At 38.0% G+C, this 18,584-nt stretch overlaps 4 protein-coding genes across 4 annotated transcripts; all 4 read left to right on the forward strand.

Annotated features, from left to right (window-relative positions):
- Positions 1-4,881: 4,881 nt before the first annotated feature.
- Cbr-ugt-49 lies at positions 4,882-7,669 on the forward strand (the record flags this gene model as incomplete). The annotated part of the gene is made up of 7 exons (XM_045237611.1): positions 4,882-5,174; positions 5,849-6,087; positions 6,137-6,250; positions 6,302-6,618; positions 6,665-6,835; positions 6,880-7,039; positions 7,086-7,669. The coding sequence occupies 7 exons, from the start codon at positions 4,882-4,884 to the stop codon at positions 7,667-7,669; spliced, it is 1,878 nt and encodes a 625-aa protein (XP_045093995.1).
- A 579-nt stretch (positions 7,670-8,248) lies between these two features.
- Cbr-abu-1 lies at positions 8,249-9,686 on the forward strand (the record flags this gene model as incomplete). The annotated part of the gene is made up of 2 exons (XM_045237612.1): positions 8,249-8,302; positions 8,421-9,686. 2 exons carry the CDS (start codon positions 8,249-8,251, stop codon positions 9,684-9,686), a joined length of 1,320 nt encoding a protein of 439 aa, XP_045093996.1.
- A 375-nt stretch (positions 9,687-10,061) lies between these two features.
- Cbr-spe-10 lies at positions 10,062-11,269 on the forward strand (the record flags this gene model as incomplete). The annotated part of the gene is made up of 3 exons (XM_045237613.1): positions 10,062-10,475; positions 10,522-11,114; positions 11,179-11,269. The coding sequence occupies 3 exons, from the start codon at positions 10,062-10,064 to the stop codon at positions 11,267-11,269; spliced, it is 1,098 nt and encodes a 365-aa protein (XP_045093997.1).
- Positions 11,270-13,263: 1,994 nt separating this feature from the next.
- On the forward strand, positions 13,264-17,775 carry CBG09621 (the record flags this gene model as incomplete). The annotated part of the gene is made up of 12 exons (XM_045237614.1): positions 13,264-13,320; positions 13,994-14,319; positions 14,363-14,485; positions 14,616-14,790; positions 14,838-15,313; positions 15,360-15,456; positions 15,503-15,623; positions 15,668-15,933; positions 15,979-16,179; positions 16,226-16,894; positions 16,942-17,159; positions 17,205-17,775. 12 exons carry the CDS (start codon positions 13,264-13,266, stop codon positions 17,773-17,775), a joined length of 3,300 nt encoding a protein of 1,099 aa, XP_045093998.1.
- Positions 17,776-18,584: the final 809 nt, after the last annotated feature.

The raw sequence follows: 18,584 nt of genomic DNA on the forward strand, positions 1-18,584 counted from the left end.
TGAAGGCACCACGAACTTCAATAGCATTTTCTTTCATTCATTAAGATAATTACTCAAGCGGCAGACGTTTTTTTTGGAATTCTCCTTTCAAAGCTCACATCACAAAGCAATACGAGCTCTATATGCTTCACGGAGTTTGTTAACTTATTGATGAAATAGGAGTTTAAGACGAAGAAACCGACGACGATATTCGCGAAGATGATGATAGAAACATTTCTCTTGGTTTCGATTTTTAGTTATCTTATCGCCTTTTTGGAGAACATAACATTTGAAAAGATGAATGTAGAATTCTGGAGACTTAGATCTAAATGACTTTAAGAGTTGTTTGGAACGGAGAAGAGCTAAAGATGTGGTTTTGTTGATGTGAACAGAGAATTTGAGAGAGGAATCAGTAATGAGACCCAAGTCCCGGACGGAGGGGGAGGGAGTAAGTGCGACACCCGCAATATTGAGAGGATGGGAAGAATTATGGGAACCTAGGCGAAGAAGGGCAGTTTTAGAGTGGGCAAGAGGGAGATGGTTGGCGGTAGCCTTACAACCATGTTGATATCAGTGTGAAGGGCGATTGGGTCATGAGAATAAAATTTGATATCATCAGCAAAGGCGGCAAGGTGAAGAGAGGAGATTTGTTCAAGTTCTAAGAGCAGATCATTGATGAAGATGAGAAATAGTAAGGGACCAGAGACTGATCCTTGAGGAACACCAGAGGGAATGACAGAAGAAGGGGGTCCAATAAAATCATAGATTTTGACAGAGAACGTTCGATTAGAGAGAAACGAGGAGAACCAAGTTACGTAAGATTTAGAGACTCCAAAGCTAGCAAGTTTCTGAATGAGAAGTTGATGATGTACCTGGTCGAAAGCTTTGCGGAAATCGAAAAAGACGACGTCTAGTGTATTGTATTTCAAAAGAGTAGCTTTATAATTCGAAAAAGATTGAACTAGAGAGGTGGTGCAGGATCTGTTGGAGAGAAAACCATGTTGGAGACTATTGAATTGATGGAGGAATTCCCATTTGATGCGATCACATACCAATCGTTCGAAAATTCGAGCGAATGGGTCAGTAAGCGAAATGGGGCGATAGTTTTCGGGCGATGAAGGAGAACCCTTTTTTGGTATGGGAACGACTACTGCGTGTTTCCAAGAGTCGGGTACATGTGACGTGGAGAGTGAGTCAGAGAAGATAATCGATAAAGGTAATGCTAGAGTGGTGGCGCATTTTTTAATGATAAAGTAATTGGCCGAATGGGGAGAATAGCCACAACGAGGCGGGAGTTTGCGAAGAAGCTTCTCAATTATCCAGGGATCGAAGATTTCAAGGTCAGAGCCAGAAAAAGGAAGATGATGATGACTTATTGCGGGAGTGATGGATGCGGATGAAGTGAGATGATTATAATTAGAAGAGTATGTTTTGGTGAAAAGGGTGGATTTTTCGTGTTCAGAGAGAAATAAGACAGCCATTAGCAGAAAGAGGTGGGACTTTAGGTGAAGATCTAATTCTACTTTTGATGAGGGCGCGGGCAGCACGACAGTGTGGGGCTGAGAGGATTCGGAATTCGTCACTTACCATTTTGTCATTCCCTCTGGTGTTCCTCAAGGATCAGTCTCCGGTCCAATAGTATTTCTCATCTTCATCAATGATGGTACTCTTAGAACTTGAACAAATCCCCTCTCTTCACCTTGCCTCCTTTGCTGATGATATCAAATTTTATTCTCATGACCCAATCGCCGTTCAAAGTGGTATCAACATGGTTGTAAATTGGGCTACCGCCAACCATCTCCCTCTTGCCCACTCTAAAACTGCCCTTCTTCGCCTAGGTTCCCATAATTCTTCCCATCCTCTCAATATTGCGGGTGTCGCACTTACTCCCTCCTCCTCCGTCCGGGACTTGGGTCTCATTACTATTCCTCTCTCAAATTCTCTGCTCACATCAACAAAACCACATCTTTAGCTCTTCTCCGTTCCAAACAACTCTTAAAGTCATTTAGATCTAAGTCTCCAGAATTCTACATTCATCTTTTCAAATGTTATGTTCTCCCGATTCTTGAATATTGTTCTGTAGTTTATTCCCCTCCGCCTTCTTCTCGCCTTGCTCTAAAACTAGAATCTCCCTTAAGATTTTCTCTAAGTGTATTTTCCAACTAATTCTTCTCTATAAATTTTTAAATGGCTCCGCCTACTTTCCTAACCTAAGTGCACATGTCAAATACTCCTCCTCCCCTCGTCGCCCTATGAACTTAATTAATGTTCAGCCCTACTCCTCTGACTATTTTTCTTCAATTGTTTTGGAACGCCATCACTTCCCAAGTTACCCGATTTCTCCTACCTTCCGAGTTTGAATCCTTAATTTCTTCCAGTATTACTCGTTATTGATATATTTGCTCCCCTATTTTTCTTTTTTTCTTTTCTCTTCTTCTACTGGTTACATCTTTCCTGGTCAAATATCTAAATTATCCCGTTTCCCCTCCCCTACTCAGATCGGCCTCGTGAGGGGCATTTTTCTCAGTCTTTCATGTCTTGCCCTCTAATGTTTTATTACACCTGATCAATAAACAAATTAAATTAAGACTGATAAAAATTCTTGGTTTTGATGCCTCCATTGNNNCGAAAGNTTATTTATATCAGTTTCAAGAATAAAACCATCAAAATCAATAATTTGTGATAACTGAAAATTTTGATGTTTTGAGACTATGATTCTATATAACATTCAATCCGGCGTTAACAGTAAGAACCATCAAAGCGTCTACAGTTATTCTGTCAAATTATTGATTTTGATGGTTTTATTCTTGAAACTGATATAAATAAACTTTCGAAACAATAAAACCATCAAAACCAAGAAAGTTGATGTCGATCAAAAAATTGGTTCAAAATCGGATCTCATGAGTAATTTTTCAAAATCCACAAAAAGACACGTGAAATCAGAAAAAATTTGAATTGTTTCACTAGGTGCAGAATCGGTTTGCCTACCGATTTTGTCCCCTCTCGTGGCACAATTCAAATAATACTTGAATTCGGCGTGACCTCTTTTTCCTTTGAAGAAGTACAAAATCGGGAGGCGAACCGATTATGTACCTGTAGAAGAAAAGAATGCACAGAGCAACGAAAAGTTCAAAATGCAGGAAGATTGGTTGTCACCTGTATTTGAGCAAACTACTACTACACTATCCACACTGTCCCAACTGTCTACACTGTCCAATTTTAATTTGTCCACCTATTTTTTGTTCAAGATCATTTTCAGGTTCATCAAATAAACATTTTCTATAACTTTGACTAATTTCTGGAATATTTATAATTTTTGTACAGAAAATTCAGAAATCTGGTGAAACTGAAATAAATATTACATGGTACAGGAAATCATCAATTCGAGCTATTTCTATACTTGCGAAAAAAATTCTTCAAATTTCAACCGTCTTATATCGAAAAGTAATCAACTGACAAAATGCTCATCAGTGTATCAGTAATATTTTATTAGTTGACCGCTTTACGATATCTTTGAAAGGAAACGAGGTAAATTGGATCAAAGTGGGGGAGTGCAATTAGGTTTACCATGCCCCGATACTGAACATTTGGCCGATGAAACACCAGTAGGTAAAACAAAACAAAGAAGGGTCCCGCTTATGTTTTTCTCAATCTTTCAAAAAATATCAAAACATTTCAATTGGGTTTTACACTTGTATCGAGGACTGATCTTACAAGGGAAGGTTTTTCAGACAACGGTTGAGAATTTGCTTTACATCATTAAAAACGGGGAATGAAAGGGACTCATTTCAAAGTGGGCGGGATATATCAAGTACATCTGTGGCAAGCCTTACATCAATAAGCCATAGATTGAAAACTCTCGGCAAAGTCAAAAAGGTGGAAAGGAATGGACAACACCTTTTGGCTCCACGCAACTAGGATACACATGTGGACACCTGTTTGAATTGTCTCATTCTGCATTGCACAAATGAATGGTGGAATCAAGCCATTAATAGTGATAATAAACGGGCAATGTATGATTACAATAAACAACAAACCAATTAGGTTGACAAAGGCGCCAAACCACCAGATGTCCCGAAACACGAAATTTGTCATAAAAAAGGGATGTTGTGGATATGGTGGTCTACCAAGGAGTGGAGTATTGGAAGCAACTAGACGATGGTGCCACTATCACGACCGGCTTCTACTCTTGTCATTTGAGATAACTCAGACTTTATGTGGACCTCCATTGGAGAAAAAAACGAAGGTTTATTTTCAAAATTACAATCTGCGACCTCATGAGGGAAGGAAGACCGAAAACGATCTCGCTGGATATGGCTGGACAGTTCTGTCGTATCCATCGTGTAGCCCCAAAACTTGTACTCTCTGACTACCACCGATTCAGCCATTTCTAACGTCATAGGAGGCACCCATAATTTGGTGGATCGTTGGCAGAAAGTCATTGATAACAATAATCATTGCCTCCAATTTATGCGACATCGTTTTGACCATTTTCACATTGAATGTATCTGACGCTAAAAATGGGAGGAACTTTCCGAACAAAAAATGGGAGGAACTTTCCAAACAACCTAATATACCACTTCTATATTTTTAATTGCTGTTATTTTGAGGCACAGAATCTCCAAATTTTGAACATTTGAATATTTGAACTTTCAAATTTCGGAAATTATAATTTACAGAATTTTTGAATTTCCAAAATTTCAAACTTCAGAGTTGTCGAATGCTGGTTTTCCAAATATCTGACTTTCCCAATTTCCGGATTGTTTTCTAAAATTTTAATTTTCGAAACTATCAGATTTAAAAGATTGAGAGATGTAAACCACAAACTAAAAAAAATAAATGAACTATTAGAAAGCTTCGGATTATCAGCTCTTGGACGATATCACCAAGGCATGAAGAACAATGCTTTCTCGAACAGTAACTCTTTACGATCTGGATCAGCCCCTGTTCAAGAACGAGAACGGAAGTTTGTGCGAGTTCGAGGAATTCTTAAAATGTTCACATTCCCATTCACGGTATGTCACATGTACCATTACCATTATTTCGATTCCCGTCAGTTTCTCTCCGTCTACATCTCTTTCATACTATTTCCGTGCTTTCCAATCAAACAATCTCGTCCCCGTGTGTCAGTTCCCATTCTTGTCACCACCAGCCGATAGTTACTATTTGCCCAAAAACTCGGTGTATCAGTCAATGTTTTGTGTTGTCTCTACATCTAATTCTTTTTTTTGTAGCATACAAAAAAGTACAACATACAAAACACGGATTGATAAATTTGGACAGACGAAAGATAAGCAATACATTATTTAATCATATGAGATTCTCATATAAAACAAATTCCCATTTGGAACTTTTCAATCTTCCCTTCTTCTTCTTTTCCAATTTCATGATTGTCTTTTCACATTCTTCACTTTTTTAATTTTCAGTTCCCGTGTCGACAATTTAATTCTGATTCATAGAAAAATAGAAAAATCATTGTCGTTGGCTACTGTGCCAACCGGTTCTCCTATTTTTCGTTCTCTTCCGTTTTCTCCCTTTATTCGATAATAGTTTTTCTCCGCTCTTCATGCCTTTCATTCCATATATTGCGCTCCTTTTTTGATATAAGAATTTTCATATATTTAGAACAATATTTCATATCTAATCTAAAATTATATGTTAAATCGATTTTAGAATCCGACACAAACAATTCTTTGATTTTGATTGACCTTCCAAACAATTAAAACTTCGAAAAATGATAAGATAGGAGTGATGACCAGTGAAGTAAGACCTTGTTTAGTTCAGTTTATCGAGACAGTTTTGGTTTTATCGAACTAAATTATTATGCTCTATTCGATTTTACAAATCTTGCAAATGAATATTTTTTCAGAAAAATCTTGGGGATGAACTCGCTTTATCTCCTCTTCCTAGTACTACTCGGCGTAGACGCTGGAAAAGTTCTGGTATACAGTCCATCAATCAGTAGAAGTCATTTAATTTCGAATGGACGGATTGCTGATGCACTCGTCGACGCAGGTCACGATGTAGTCATGTTCATTCCCGAATATGAACAGTTGACAGAGTTCACGGGGACCAAGAAGGCTACAGTTATCACAATGAGAGGATTCAGTGAGCGGTTATAAAAATGAGAAACAAAACAAAGATTCTAACTTTCTAGGCACAAAATATGAAGAAGAAATGGAAGGTTTGGGAGTCACAATGTTCTCAACTTCCAGATTAGGATTCTGGGAGAGAGTGATGTTCGAGAAATCAATCACTCACATGTGCGACGGTAATTTTTCAGAAATCGAACAGAATTTTCAATTGTGAATTGTTATTTTAGATCTAATGGCAAAGAGAGAAGAATTGGAACCACTTCGTGCAATGAAATTCGACGTAGCATTCAGTGAACAGATTGATTTGTGTGGAGTTGGAGTTATTCGATACCTTGGAATTCAGAACCATCTATGGATTTCAACTACTCCAATCATGGATGCTGTCAGTTATAACTTGGGAATTCCATCTCCAAGTTCATATGTACCTACAATTGAAGAAAATGATAATGGAGATAAGATGGATTTCTGGCAGAGAACTTTCAATCTTTACATGCATTTTGGATCTATTGCAGTTCACAGATACGGAACTGATGGAACCACGGAAGTGAGAATCGTGAATTGAATGTTTTTAGACATTAAAATATTTTCAGGTATTCCGAAAATACGATCCAGATTTCCCAAATGTAAGAGATATCGCTGCCAACTCTTCTTTGTGTTTCGTCAATTCTGATGAAGTTCTGGATCTTCCAAGACCGACAATAACGAAAACCATATACATCGGAGGACTAGGAGTTCCGACAGTAGCAAAGCCGTTAGATGAGGTTAGAGATAAAGAGAAGCTCTACCAATTCGTTTTTTTTTTCAGAAATTTTCGAAGATAATGTCGAAAGGAAAGAAAGGTGTTGTTGTGATCTCTCTTGGATCAATCGTTCCATTTGGAGATCTTCCACTCCCATCGAAAAAAGGAGCATTGAAAGCAATGAAAGAGATGACTGACTATCATTTCCTTATTAAAATTGCAAAGGGTAAAAAACCGGTATATTACTTGTGCAAATTCAATTCTAATTTCAGACGATGAGAACACGAGAACCTTGACAAAAGACATGAATAACATTGATTTGGTTGAATGGCTTCCACAGGTTGATCTTCTTGCCCATCCTCGTTTAAAGCTGTTTGTGATGCATGGAGGAATCAATGGATTGGTGGAAACAGCTCTTCAAGCAGTTCCAACTGTTATTGTACCAATTTTCGCTGATCAGTTCCGAAACGGAAGAATGGTTGAAAAAAGAGGAATCGGAAAAGTTCTCCTGAAGCTTGAGATTGGTTATGAAAGTTTCAAAAACGCGGTTCAAACTGTTCTGAATACTCCAAGCTACAAAGAAAATGCGATTCGAATTGCTCGAATGATGAGAGACAAACCATTTACCCCAGAAGAACGTCTTGTCAAATGGACGACATTTGCAATTGATCATGGAGTTTTGGAAGAGCTCCACGTGGAAGGTTCCAGACTAAATACAATTGTCTACTACAATTTAGATGTTTTTGCTTTCCTACTGTTTGTTACTGTTGTCATATTTCATGTTTTCCTATACGCTTTTAAGTTTTTGTGTTTTAGGAAGAGATCACCTGTGAAAAGTTCTAAAAAGAACGATTAGATTTTCTAGTGATGTTTTAATAATGATAATAAACTTTTGAAGTTTTAAAACTACAATCTATCCGGTGAAATCAAAGAAGATGACCGGAAAATTTTGATCTTGTGTTGAACTTTTGGCCAAATACGCTAGACTCTTTTTTGAAGTGAGTGTTAAAAGATAGGGTAGTCTATGCAAACAAAAATCAGAACGGTTGGCGAACGGCAATAAATCGGTACGTATAGTTAGGGAGCAGAAACTCGTTTCGAACATGCAAACACCGTATCAGCACATTCTTTTGGACGCAGAGAGTACCCGCAACCTTTTTTCCATCTTCGCAACTCTCGATTCCCGAAGAAATAACATATTAGATGGTGAGACGACACACGTGTTCTTCGGATCCATTGGCAAATGCCACCTGTGCTATGTTTGCGCTCGTCATGGAGCCGGTTGATGGATAGAGTCTGATAAGTGGGAAGCAACTTTCCGGTATGTGTTCGATGGTTAGTGGAGAATTGAGGGGGAGGAGAATAGTATAAAAGGCTGAAACCTTGATTGAAAGGGTATCAGTTGCCAACTAGCAGCTTTTCAAACATTTTCAGAATGCGCTTCATCGCTATTGCCGCTCTTCTTGCTTCTAGCCTTTTTCTTGTAGAGGTAAGAGACACGAGAACGGCTTAAGGTAGTATGTAATGAATACTTCTTGAGAATATACAAAATAATAGGGAATATTCATAATGCCTAGTAAACTTTTAAAAATTATATAATATTTTAGGGAACTGCCATCCGCGATAAGCGCCAATCCTGCGGCTGTGCTCCAAGAGTTCAACCAAGTTGTTCATGCCAAAGAACCTCCTACGCTCAGCCGCAACAGTTCAGTTGTTCCTGTCATCAGAACACCGCTCCAGTCCAGAAATCATGCTCGTGTGCCCAGCCAGTTCAACAACAAACCTACCAAGTGCAAACTTCCCAATGTGCTCCAGCTTGTAAGCAGTCGTGCCAACAGCAATGTCAGGTTGCTCCATCTGTTGACCAATGTCAATCTTCCTGCCAACAAACTTGTCAGACATCTTCCTGCTATGCTCCAACCCAGACTGTTATGATTACCACCACCCAGGCTCCACAATACTGTCAGCCATCATGCATGCCAGCTTGTGAACAATCCTGCGTTGCTCAAACTCCAGCTCCAGTTCAATGCATGCCACAATGTCAGCAACAATGCCAACAACAATGTGTCCAGACTCAGCCAATCCAACAGTGCCAACCACAATGCCAACAACAATGCGTTCAGCAATGTGATGTCCCAACTACCACTGCAGCTCCACAAATCATTAAGATCAACTTGGAAATCTCTGCTCAATGTGTTCCACAATGCCAGCAATCCTGTCAACAGCAATGTGTTCAACAACAAGTTCCAGCCCAGCAATGCAACCAACAATGCACCCAACAATGCCAGACCACCTGCCAACAAGCTGTTCCACAATGCCAACAGCAATGTGCTCCACAATGCCAGCAACCATCGGCTCCACAGTGCCAGCAGTGCCAGAATACCTGCCAACAATCTGCCCCAGTTGTTCAACAACAATGTCAGCAACAATGTGCTCCACAATGCCAACAGCAATCCGCACCAGTCTGCCAACAATGTCAATCTTCCTGCCAACAGACCCAGCAATGCCAGCAGCAGTGCACTCCACAATGCCAACAACCATCAGCTCCACAGTGCCAGCAATGTCAATCTGCTTGTCAAGCCCCAATTATGACCACCACTGCTGCTCCACAAGTTGTTACCATTATCCTTGAAGCCTCCGTTTCCCAATCTGCTCAATGTGAACCACAGTGCCAGCAATCCTGCCAACAACAATGCGTTCAACAACAGCAACCAGTTCAGCAATGTGCTCCAGCATGCACCCAATCCTGCTCCCAATCCTGCTCCGCTGCTCAACCAGCTCAGATGCCGTGCCAGACTCAATCCGTCAATTCGTGTACCTGCCAACAAAACTATTCTCCATGTGGAAACGGACAATGCTGCAAAAGAAAGTGAATAGTCTGATCCATTAGGTCAATTCTCTGTATATACGTTCAGTTTTTTAAATGTAATTTTCACTTCCTAATAAATAATAATAACTTCCAAGCTTCATCTTCTACACAATCGAAAAATAGGTATCTAGTTGACAGCTGTCGTTTAATCTCAATTATGTCATACTCTACAAAACTACCGTGAAAAAAACAACACTTGATTTTTTAAAAAATTTCCAAAAAACCACGTCGTCTATTTTATCACCACGAATTTTCAACAAAAACCATTACTATTTCTCTACATAGAATTTTGGTATGTTTTTTTTTTTGAATCGCTGATCACCTATGATTCAATTTTGTTTCAGAAAAAGGAAATACTTCAAAAGTGTGAACCAATGTCATGGTACTCAAAAATCTACGTGGCAGTGAGAGAATATCGTGGAAAGCATCGGAACATCGGATGGATCCTAACAAGGTGTCTCAATATCCTTCTTGTCACCCAACTGATATTCCTATGGATGACGTGAGCGACTTTCTTCAGAAAATCTCAGATGAGAACAACTTCAGATTGTATGTTTACATAAAAGTCACAATAGGATATTATGTACAATCCCATGTTCAAGCAACCATTTATCTCATCATATCCTCTTTCCTATTTGTCATGTCAATGTGGAGTCTCGCCAAAACTTTATTCACCAAAGTCGGAAGAGTTCCAGAGAAGTATCGGCCGAGTAAAGAGTTGGAAGATCGTCTGAAAGCAGTCACTCCATACGAAAACAATCGCTACGTAGTTGAGAAATCTACACCAGTGCAGGTTAGTTTGAGACCCTCGTAAAAATAGAAAATTCTTAAATTTTCAGCTGAAACAACAAAACATAATTCTGGAGGAGATGTGCACTTTCTGTAAAGTAGTAGTTGCAGAATGTGATCAAGTGGGGCGACTGAAGTATTGTTACGAGTGTGGACATATCAAACCGGATCGAACTCGTCATTGTAGCTCATGTGGGAAGTGTTGCATTAAGTATGATCATCACTGTCCGTGGATCAACATGTGTGTTACACACGCCAATTACAAGTATTTTCTGCTCTACATTATCTACACAAGCATTCTTGTTTATTGGTATTTGCTCACATCACTCGAAGGTGCTGTTCGATATTTTATCATTCAAAAATGGAAAGAGGACTTGTGGAAGATATTGTACTACTTGTTCAGTTTCATTGCTGGAGGAGTATTTGGATATTATCCACTTGGGGAATTGATCATTTTCCATTATCAGTTGATATCACTAAACGAAACAACTGTTGAACAAACGAAGCCGGCAGTTCTGCGATTCGACAACGCTGCAGATTACAATATGGGAAAATGGAACAATTTTAGAGCAGTTTTTGGATGGGGTGTATGGATGTGGCCAATTGAATCAAATGAACAGGATGGATTGCATTTCGATATAAGGTGTAATTCAGATTTTTGAGATTTATGAGGATTTTGTTTTGAGGAATTTGAAATATATTTTCAGATACGTCAGCACTCAACAACGAAATCGTTTCGTTAGGATCGAAGAAGAACAATCCAGCTCTGCTCCAAGTGCCGATTCATCTACTCATTGATCTCTTTTTCATTTGATAAATCATTTCAACGAACACTTTTCTCTTTGTTGTTCAACTCCCTATTCCTTTAAAGACCACATCATATCTTCGACCTCTGAAACCTTTCCGTTACCATAAATAGAAACATAAACATTCCTTCTGTTGTCCATTACGTTTCGCGAACTACCTTCACAAAACCTGAAATTCCCATTTCTCCAATTCTTGGTCTTCTTCCCATTTTCATCACAAAACAGACCACACCCCGCAGAGATTTTACCAGTTGGATTCTTGTCATTTTATCACTCATTTACAATTCCTTTTTTGTTCTGAAGAGGAATCTCTTAACAATTTCTCAATGTCAAACATGAAATCAACACATTGGCGAGGCAATTAAGTAGTAGCCTGTCCCCAAATAAATAAGTTAAGATTTTGATTTTCGATTCTTGCCTGACTAATTTTGAAACTTTTTTCCCGGAAAACTGTACTTTAATCGGAAAGTTTCAAACTTGGTTTCATTGATTCCATAAGAGGATTTTTCCCACAATTCTCTATTTTTCGTTCTTTTTTTCTTGTTTCTGATCTCCCAACTTTTCCATTGTGAGAACTGAAACGAAACCTGCCTAGTAAGGTCACTGATACTGATTGATCGATAGTGATTCATTGAGAAAAAAGAGAGAAGAGAGAAGTGATTTGATTCGATTCGATTCCAACCAGAAACTTCGATTTTTCGCCAAACAGTGGAATCACAATGCACATACCGACTTTCCTCTAATACGTAGAATCCCAAATTGTCAATTTGAGCTCAATTAGCTCGATTCCAGTGAAAGATAACAACATTTTGTCAATGATACATTATTCATCACAATATCACCAACATCTTATCAGTTGACAGCGTTTTGATGCTCCCTACAAGAATCTAGATAATTGAGCTCCAAGTTGACGATTTCGATGGGCAATCGGTGGACTGTTTATACAGTATTTTCAGACGTTTTGAAAGTAATCATTTAAAACAATAACGTTTGATATCTAATCATCTAAAATCAAACGAGATACAAAGTTATTGCTGAAATATCTGCAAACATCTGTTTGCGAAAATCGAAAAACAATTTTGATTGATCGGAAGGTCATTTCCAGTAAATAATGTGATTGAATTAAATTGCATGATCAATTTTTAATCAGACCAGATTCTACTGAAACTCTCAATTCGAAAAAAATACCGTATTTTCTCAAACAGAAGACCATCTCTAATAGAAGTCCACCCTGGCTGTAGCTGTTCGTCTTCTTAATTATGCTACTTTTATTAACTGTCTGAAAATTTCTGTAAATTCTTATCGTTTTTTTGATCTTCTAGAAGTCCATCCTGAGAAGAAGGTTGAAAAATAGAAGCCCATGGTCCATGGACCTCTATAACAGAAAATACGGTAATCTTCAGTAAACTAAGATATTGAGTCTTGAAAAACTTTGAAACGAGATCAAGTTAAACAATCAATGCTTATCAGAAAAACTATCAATCACCTAAACTTTTTAGAAAGTTCGAAACTCGACAACGGTATCTTAAACTTCAGTTTTTCACGAGTAAAAGTTATCGACCATTGTTTTATGCTTCCAATTATCAATCGATGACCCAGATGCTATCCTATAGTTGTTATGAGTAAAACACAATAGGTTTGATATCTGATTTGTTGATTTTTGAGTGATTTGACATATATTTTTTCTCTCTTCTCCTTCGCACACACCGTCCATTCCGATTTTTTTCGCGCCCACCCACAGAAGGAAAGAAAGAAGAGAAAAGAAAATGAAGACATGTAGTCTGTGGGTTAGCATGGGGATACCTTGGGGTTTATTTTCGCGCTCTACTGCTGATGCTGAAGGCGGTTTTTATCAAAAACCGAACAGAGGCCGTCAATTGACCGTTGGTTCTTTGATTGATTCTACCATACCCATAAGAATACTTCGTCGTTCTTTTCCCATTTTGACTTCTGAGCGATTCTATATATTTTCAGAAGACGTCAACGATGGAAGACGTCGACTTGGGCAAAGACCGGACTCAGCTCATTGACTTTGTATATGCAGTGAGTTGATATTAAACTTTTTGATGATAAACCTTATAAATCGAACAAGGGAAAACTTCAGAGAACTGAAGCCTTTATCTGAGTTAGCAGGTTACAATAGTTCAACCACATTTGATCATTAAAAATATATAATTTCCGTTTATCTTCATTCAGAATTGGAATCAACACAATGAAAATTCATTATATTTGAGGAAACATTTCGGTTACGTGCCTACCGTAAAGCCTGTAATAGAAGGACACCCACACTGTCAAGTTTGAGATCAATTATCTCAATTTTTATGCAAGATCTCAAAAATGTAAACTGGCAAAACACTTCCGAAATTATGATAAATCATTTAATAGTTTACAACTTTATCTTCTTATTTTCTAATTTTTCAAACTTAATATTTATTTTCCTTATCGTACCATCGCTTCGGACTCATAGTGGTATGTATTATTTTTTGAATTCTGAATTGTTTACAGTTTCTCCTATCATAATTCAAGACAAAAATGTAGGTGTTGATACAACTATTTTTATCTTCTCCCCTCTTCTATGTTTTCATTGAATGGGGGTCGCCGACAGCATCTTCAAGACCAGGAACTAAGGTTCAAGGATGAGTGACGGCGATTGATTCTCCTCTTAATCTTCACACTTTCCTCGTCATACAATTGACACAATGACGTTATTTTACAGAATGGAAATGGAAACGGATCAGCATCCAACTTGAATCAACGAAATAATGGATCTTCAAATAATATCCCACTCTCGGAGAAGGCTGTGAAACAACCACTACAGTCCCAACCACAATCACCACCACCACCAAAACCACAAAAACAGAAGAGCCCTGCAAAACCAAAAAAGAAGATAGCATGTGCTCCTGGATCGGCTATTTGTCTCTTTTTATTAGCAGTCGCCGCTATTATATTTGCTGCATTTTTGGGACATTATCTGACAAAACAAAATTACGAAATGATGCAATTTAAGAATTCGAATGAATCGATGGTAGTCTGCAAGAACTAGTAGGTCAAAATTTAGGAATGCAACGTAATTGTTAAATTTCAGTACTCGACCACACAAGAAAACGCATCGTCCAATTGTGAACGAAGAAGATGCAGACGAGAATGATGCTATCAAACAACCAACCAAAGAAGAATTGGCTCTCCCAAAAAGTGTTCAACCTGTTTGGTATGTGATCCATGTTTGTACGTTTGATTGAAATTTTAATTAACTTCATTTTAATTAATTCATCTATTTTAACTATACACATTTCTAAGACGTTTCCAATTTTATAAAAAATATCGAAAACGAGTTTCAGGTACGATGTGAGTCTATCTCCAAAAACTGGAGGAAACGGAACAATGGGATTGGCTCTTGTGAAATTGAATATCACTGAACCCACCAACAAGATTGTTCTAAATGCGAAAGGAATAGAATTCACTAAAAATTTGGAGAAGATTCAGTTATCCAAGGAAGCTACCAAACGATCAAAGGTAAAGCAAACATAACCGTATGAAACACAATTTAATTTATCTTTCAGAAATCTGCTGAAGAAATCTCTGCAAACGTCACGAATTCAAAATCTGAAATGCCAGAAGGATCTGGAATGAGACCAGAAGAAGAGTCTGTTCCATCGACAACAACTACGACAGAAGCTACCCCAGTGTCTTCTTTAGTGGATACTGGAATCAAAATTACCGGAATCGAGTTTAACGAAGATTTGGAACAAGTCGTATTAACTTTGGATCAAGAATTGAAGAAAGGAAGCGAAGTTGTCCTGAAAATTCCATTCACATCGAAAGTAACCAATAGTAATGGATTGAAAGAATACAAATACAAAACACCAAATGGAGAAGAGAGGAGCATGTTCACTACTCAACCAAGCTACGCCTACATGCGTCACGTCTTCCCAAGTTTCGATCAAGAATCATTCAAAGCTCCTGCTGCATTGACATTGATGCATTCTAATGGATCAGTAGTTGTAGCAAACACAGAAGTTAAAACTGAAGATGACGGGTATGAGATTTCAAGAAACTATCAGGAAATAATGTTCTGCTTCCAGAGATTCCCTAACTTCCACTTTAAAAAAGGTTCTGGATCCTGATTTCGTTATTGGAGATCTTGTAGCAAATGAAGTGAACACAACCAGCGGATTGACAGTAACCAATTTTTTCACGCTTAGAATACGAATTTTTATAAATTTAGATCAGAATTTGGACAAGGCCAGAAGTGCAACATTACACTGAGCAAGCATTGGACTATGCTAACCAGGCAATTGACGCTCTCGAACATATTCTTCAATCCAGACTTGAGAGCAAAACCTTGGGTAGGGTGTTTTAAATATTTATCATCATTATAGTGACATTTCAGACATCGTTGCTGTTCCTGGATTCCAACCAGGAAACAGAGTCAGTCCATCGTTCATTGTACTCCCGGAAGAAGATGTTCTTTACAATGAACATTCTAACAATATTAACCAAAAAGCTCATTTGGCGAGAGTTCTTTCTAATAGAATCGCTGCTCAATGGTTCGGAGGAATCACGAATCCAGAGGAATTCGGAACATTCTGGTTGAATGATGCTCTTCCGAAGTTCCTTGAAGTTGAAGCTCTCGAGAAAATTCTTGATGTCAAATCGGTGAGATTTCGAAAATGATTCAACCAAATTATTTATAATTTTTAGGACGATCTATGGACATATGAGCTAGAGAAGATTTTCGAAAGAGATGCCACTGCTACATCCCAACCATTAAGAGTCAAAAATGTTTTCTCTGCTACTGATATTGCAGCAATTGATCATGAATTCATTGGAAAGAAAGGAGCAGCTGTACTTCGAATGATCCAAAAATCTGTTGGAGAAACCGCTTTCAATAAAGCTATTCGGGTACGCATAGTTTTAAAATTCGAAGATCGATTTTGAAAAATTACAGAGCTTTGTTTCGTCATACCGTTCTGCTTATCCATACGATGATGGCCTCTGGAAATCTTTTCAAAAAGCTATTGGTCAAAAATTGAAAGGATGGAACAACGAACCATTGGATGTTGCGAAGTTTGTAAACACATGGGTTGATCAAATCGGATTCCCATTGGTTTCGGTCGATAAGCTGGATGATGAAAATGTTGAACTATCTCAAGAGAGATTCAAGAATGATCATAAAACGAAAGAGCAATTTAAGTTCCGCAACGCTAAATACTGGTTCAACTGGGAAGTTCCACTCTTTTTGAAAAGCTCTGGTCCAGTTGGAAACGTTTCGTGGCTTCATGAAGCATTCAGACTCCCATTGAATACTTCTGATTCTATTTACTTGAATACTGATTCGAATGGAGTTTATCGTGTGAATTATGAAGAAATAAGATGGAATGAAATTGCCAAGTATCTGGAGAAATCGCATGGAAAGCTCTCGGAGAGAACTAGAGCTCGCCTTATTTCTGATGTATTCGCTCTGGCTAACAGTGGAGCTCTTCCGTTTGAAACTGCTCTCAATGTTACATCGTATCTTCCAATGGAAACCGGAACAGTTCCATGGCTTATTGCATCCAGAATCTTCAAAAAATTGACACAAAGATTAGAGGGAGCACCTATTCAAGAAAAACTAAATGTATCGCAATATTTATAAGACGTTATCGTTAATTTGAATTTTTTCAGAATTATATCTACGAGAAAATTCATAAGGAGTTCGATAAAGTCAATACCTCTCCGGATATTGATTCCAACTATCTCGAAAGTCTTCTTCACTCGAATCTCCTTGATCTGATGGCTATTGTTAAACCTGCAAAATCAAACGTGAAGCTGAATCAAATATTTGTGGAATCCTTCTTGGCACCATGTCAGTTCTCTGGTAATTTCAGCAGCGACTGTTCCGAGTGAGTTTTTGAGGGGAGTATTAAATTAAACAAAAAAAATTCCAGGGTTCCGGGAGAACTTCGGGAGAAGGTTTACTGTAATGGAGTTGAGTTCGGAAACGATACAGTTTTTGAAACAGTCAAGGAACTAGCAGCGAAAGAAGTCGATGAAACCGAGAAAGTCATTCTTCAAAATTCGTTGGCATGCTTCAGAGATCCACGTGTTCTTCGCCGAATGATCCTGGAAAACTTGAACAGCAAAACAGATGCAATTCAGCTATTGAAGAAAATGAACAGCCGTCCAGTTGGAAGAGAAATCGCAACTAACTGGATTATCGACAATTGGTCTACTATTCTGAAAAAGAAGTTCAAGAATGATTCAGAAACTTTGAACGCAATTGCAGATGCTGGAATTGTTTTGAATAACGAAAGAGAGAAGAGTACGATTGAAACATTCATGGAGCATCATCGCAAGAGCACAAATGGAATCGAGAGTCTCGACAGAAAGATTGAAGAAGCAACGACAGATATTTATTGGAGAAAACAAAGAGTTATGGAATTGAACGATTATTTGGATGGAAAAATGAAGGGACCGACTAAAGAAGAGGAAGAAGGAGATAGTGAAGAGCAAGAGTGATGGCAAAAATAATGGCATTTATTAATTTTTAGAGGATGAGACTTGATTGATATTGTTTATATTTATTTGTGTGAAACCGGTCAGGAATTTTTCATAATGTTGTTTTGCTACTATTTCCACTTTACATTGCATTTTGATGAAATTTTTAAATTCGTTCGCCTTCAGTGTATATAGGGTTCTTCAGTTTTCACTTCTTCTTCATGGAAAACTGGCTATTGAAATTTGTCTCGAAATTTTTGAAAATTATTGTTTGAAACTTGAATTTGAAAAACGTATTGGTTGAGTCCTGATCAAGCCAGTCAGTTTTCTATAGAAGAACTGCAACTTCCCATAAATAACGGATTACCGGTAAACCTCCAATAGAAGTCCTTAACTTGTAGTTTTCAGCCAATTTATCTCGGTTCCTGTCAATGATATGAAAAATTTCCCAACTGATGAATTGTTTATCATAATATCACGATCATTTATCAGTTGATACATTTTTGATATATCTTATAGGAACCGAGATAATCAAGCTCAAACTTGCCAGTGCGGGGGCCTTCTATTACAGGTCTCGCGGTATAAACTACATTATCGAATGAAAAAGATGTCACGGTGCTGTTAGAGAAAAATAGGACATTTTGAGACCGTACGAAAATGATAAGGACTTGTCTCGTAGTTCTGGAAATTTTAAAAACCATAAAAGAAAAAATATGGTCTGCGCAGAACGTTACTTCCCCTAGAATATTTGGATTATTAGCTTTTCTGGGTGACCTTCAGAAGTGATCTTTATATCCGGACAGATTTTTAGAAATCTATCGAATAATAGT

The sequence above is a fragment of the Caenorhabditis briggsae genome (genome assembly GCF_000004555.2).
Source record: "Caenorhabditis briggsae complete genome, chrV, whole genome shotgun sequence".
NCBI lineage: Eukaryota > Metazoa > Nematoda > Chromadorea > Rhabditida > Rhabditidae > Caenorhabditis > Caenorhabditis briggsae.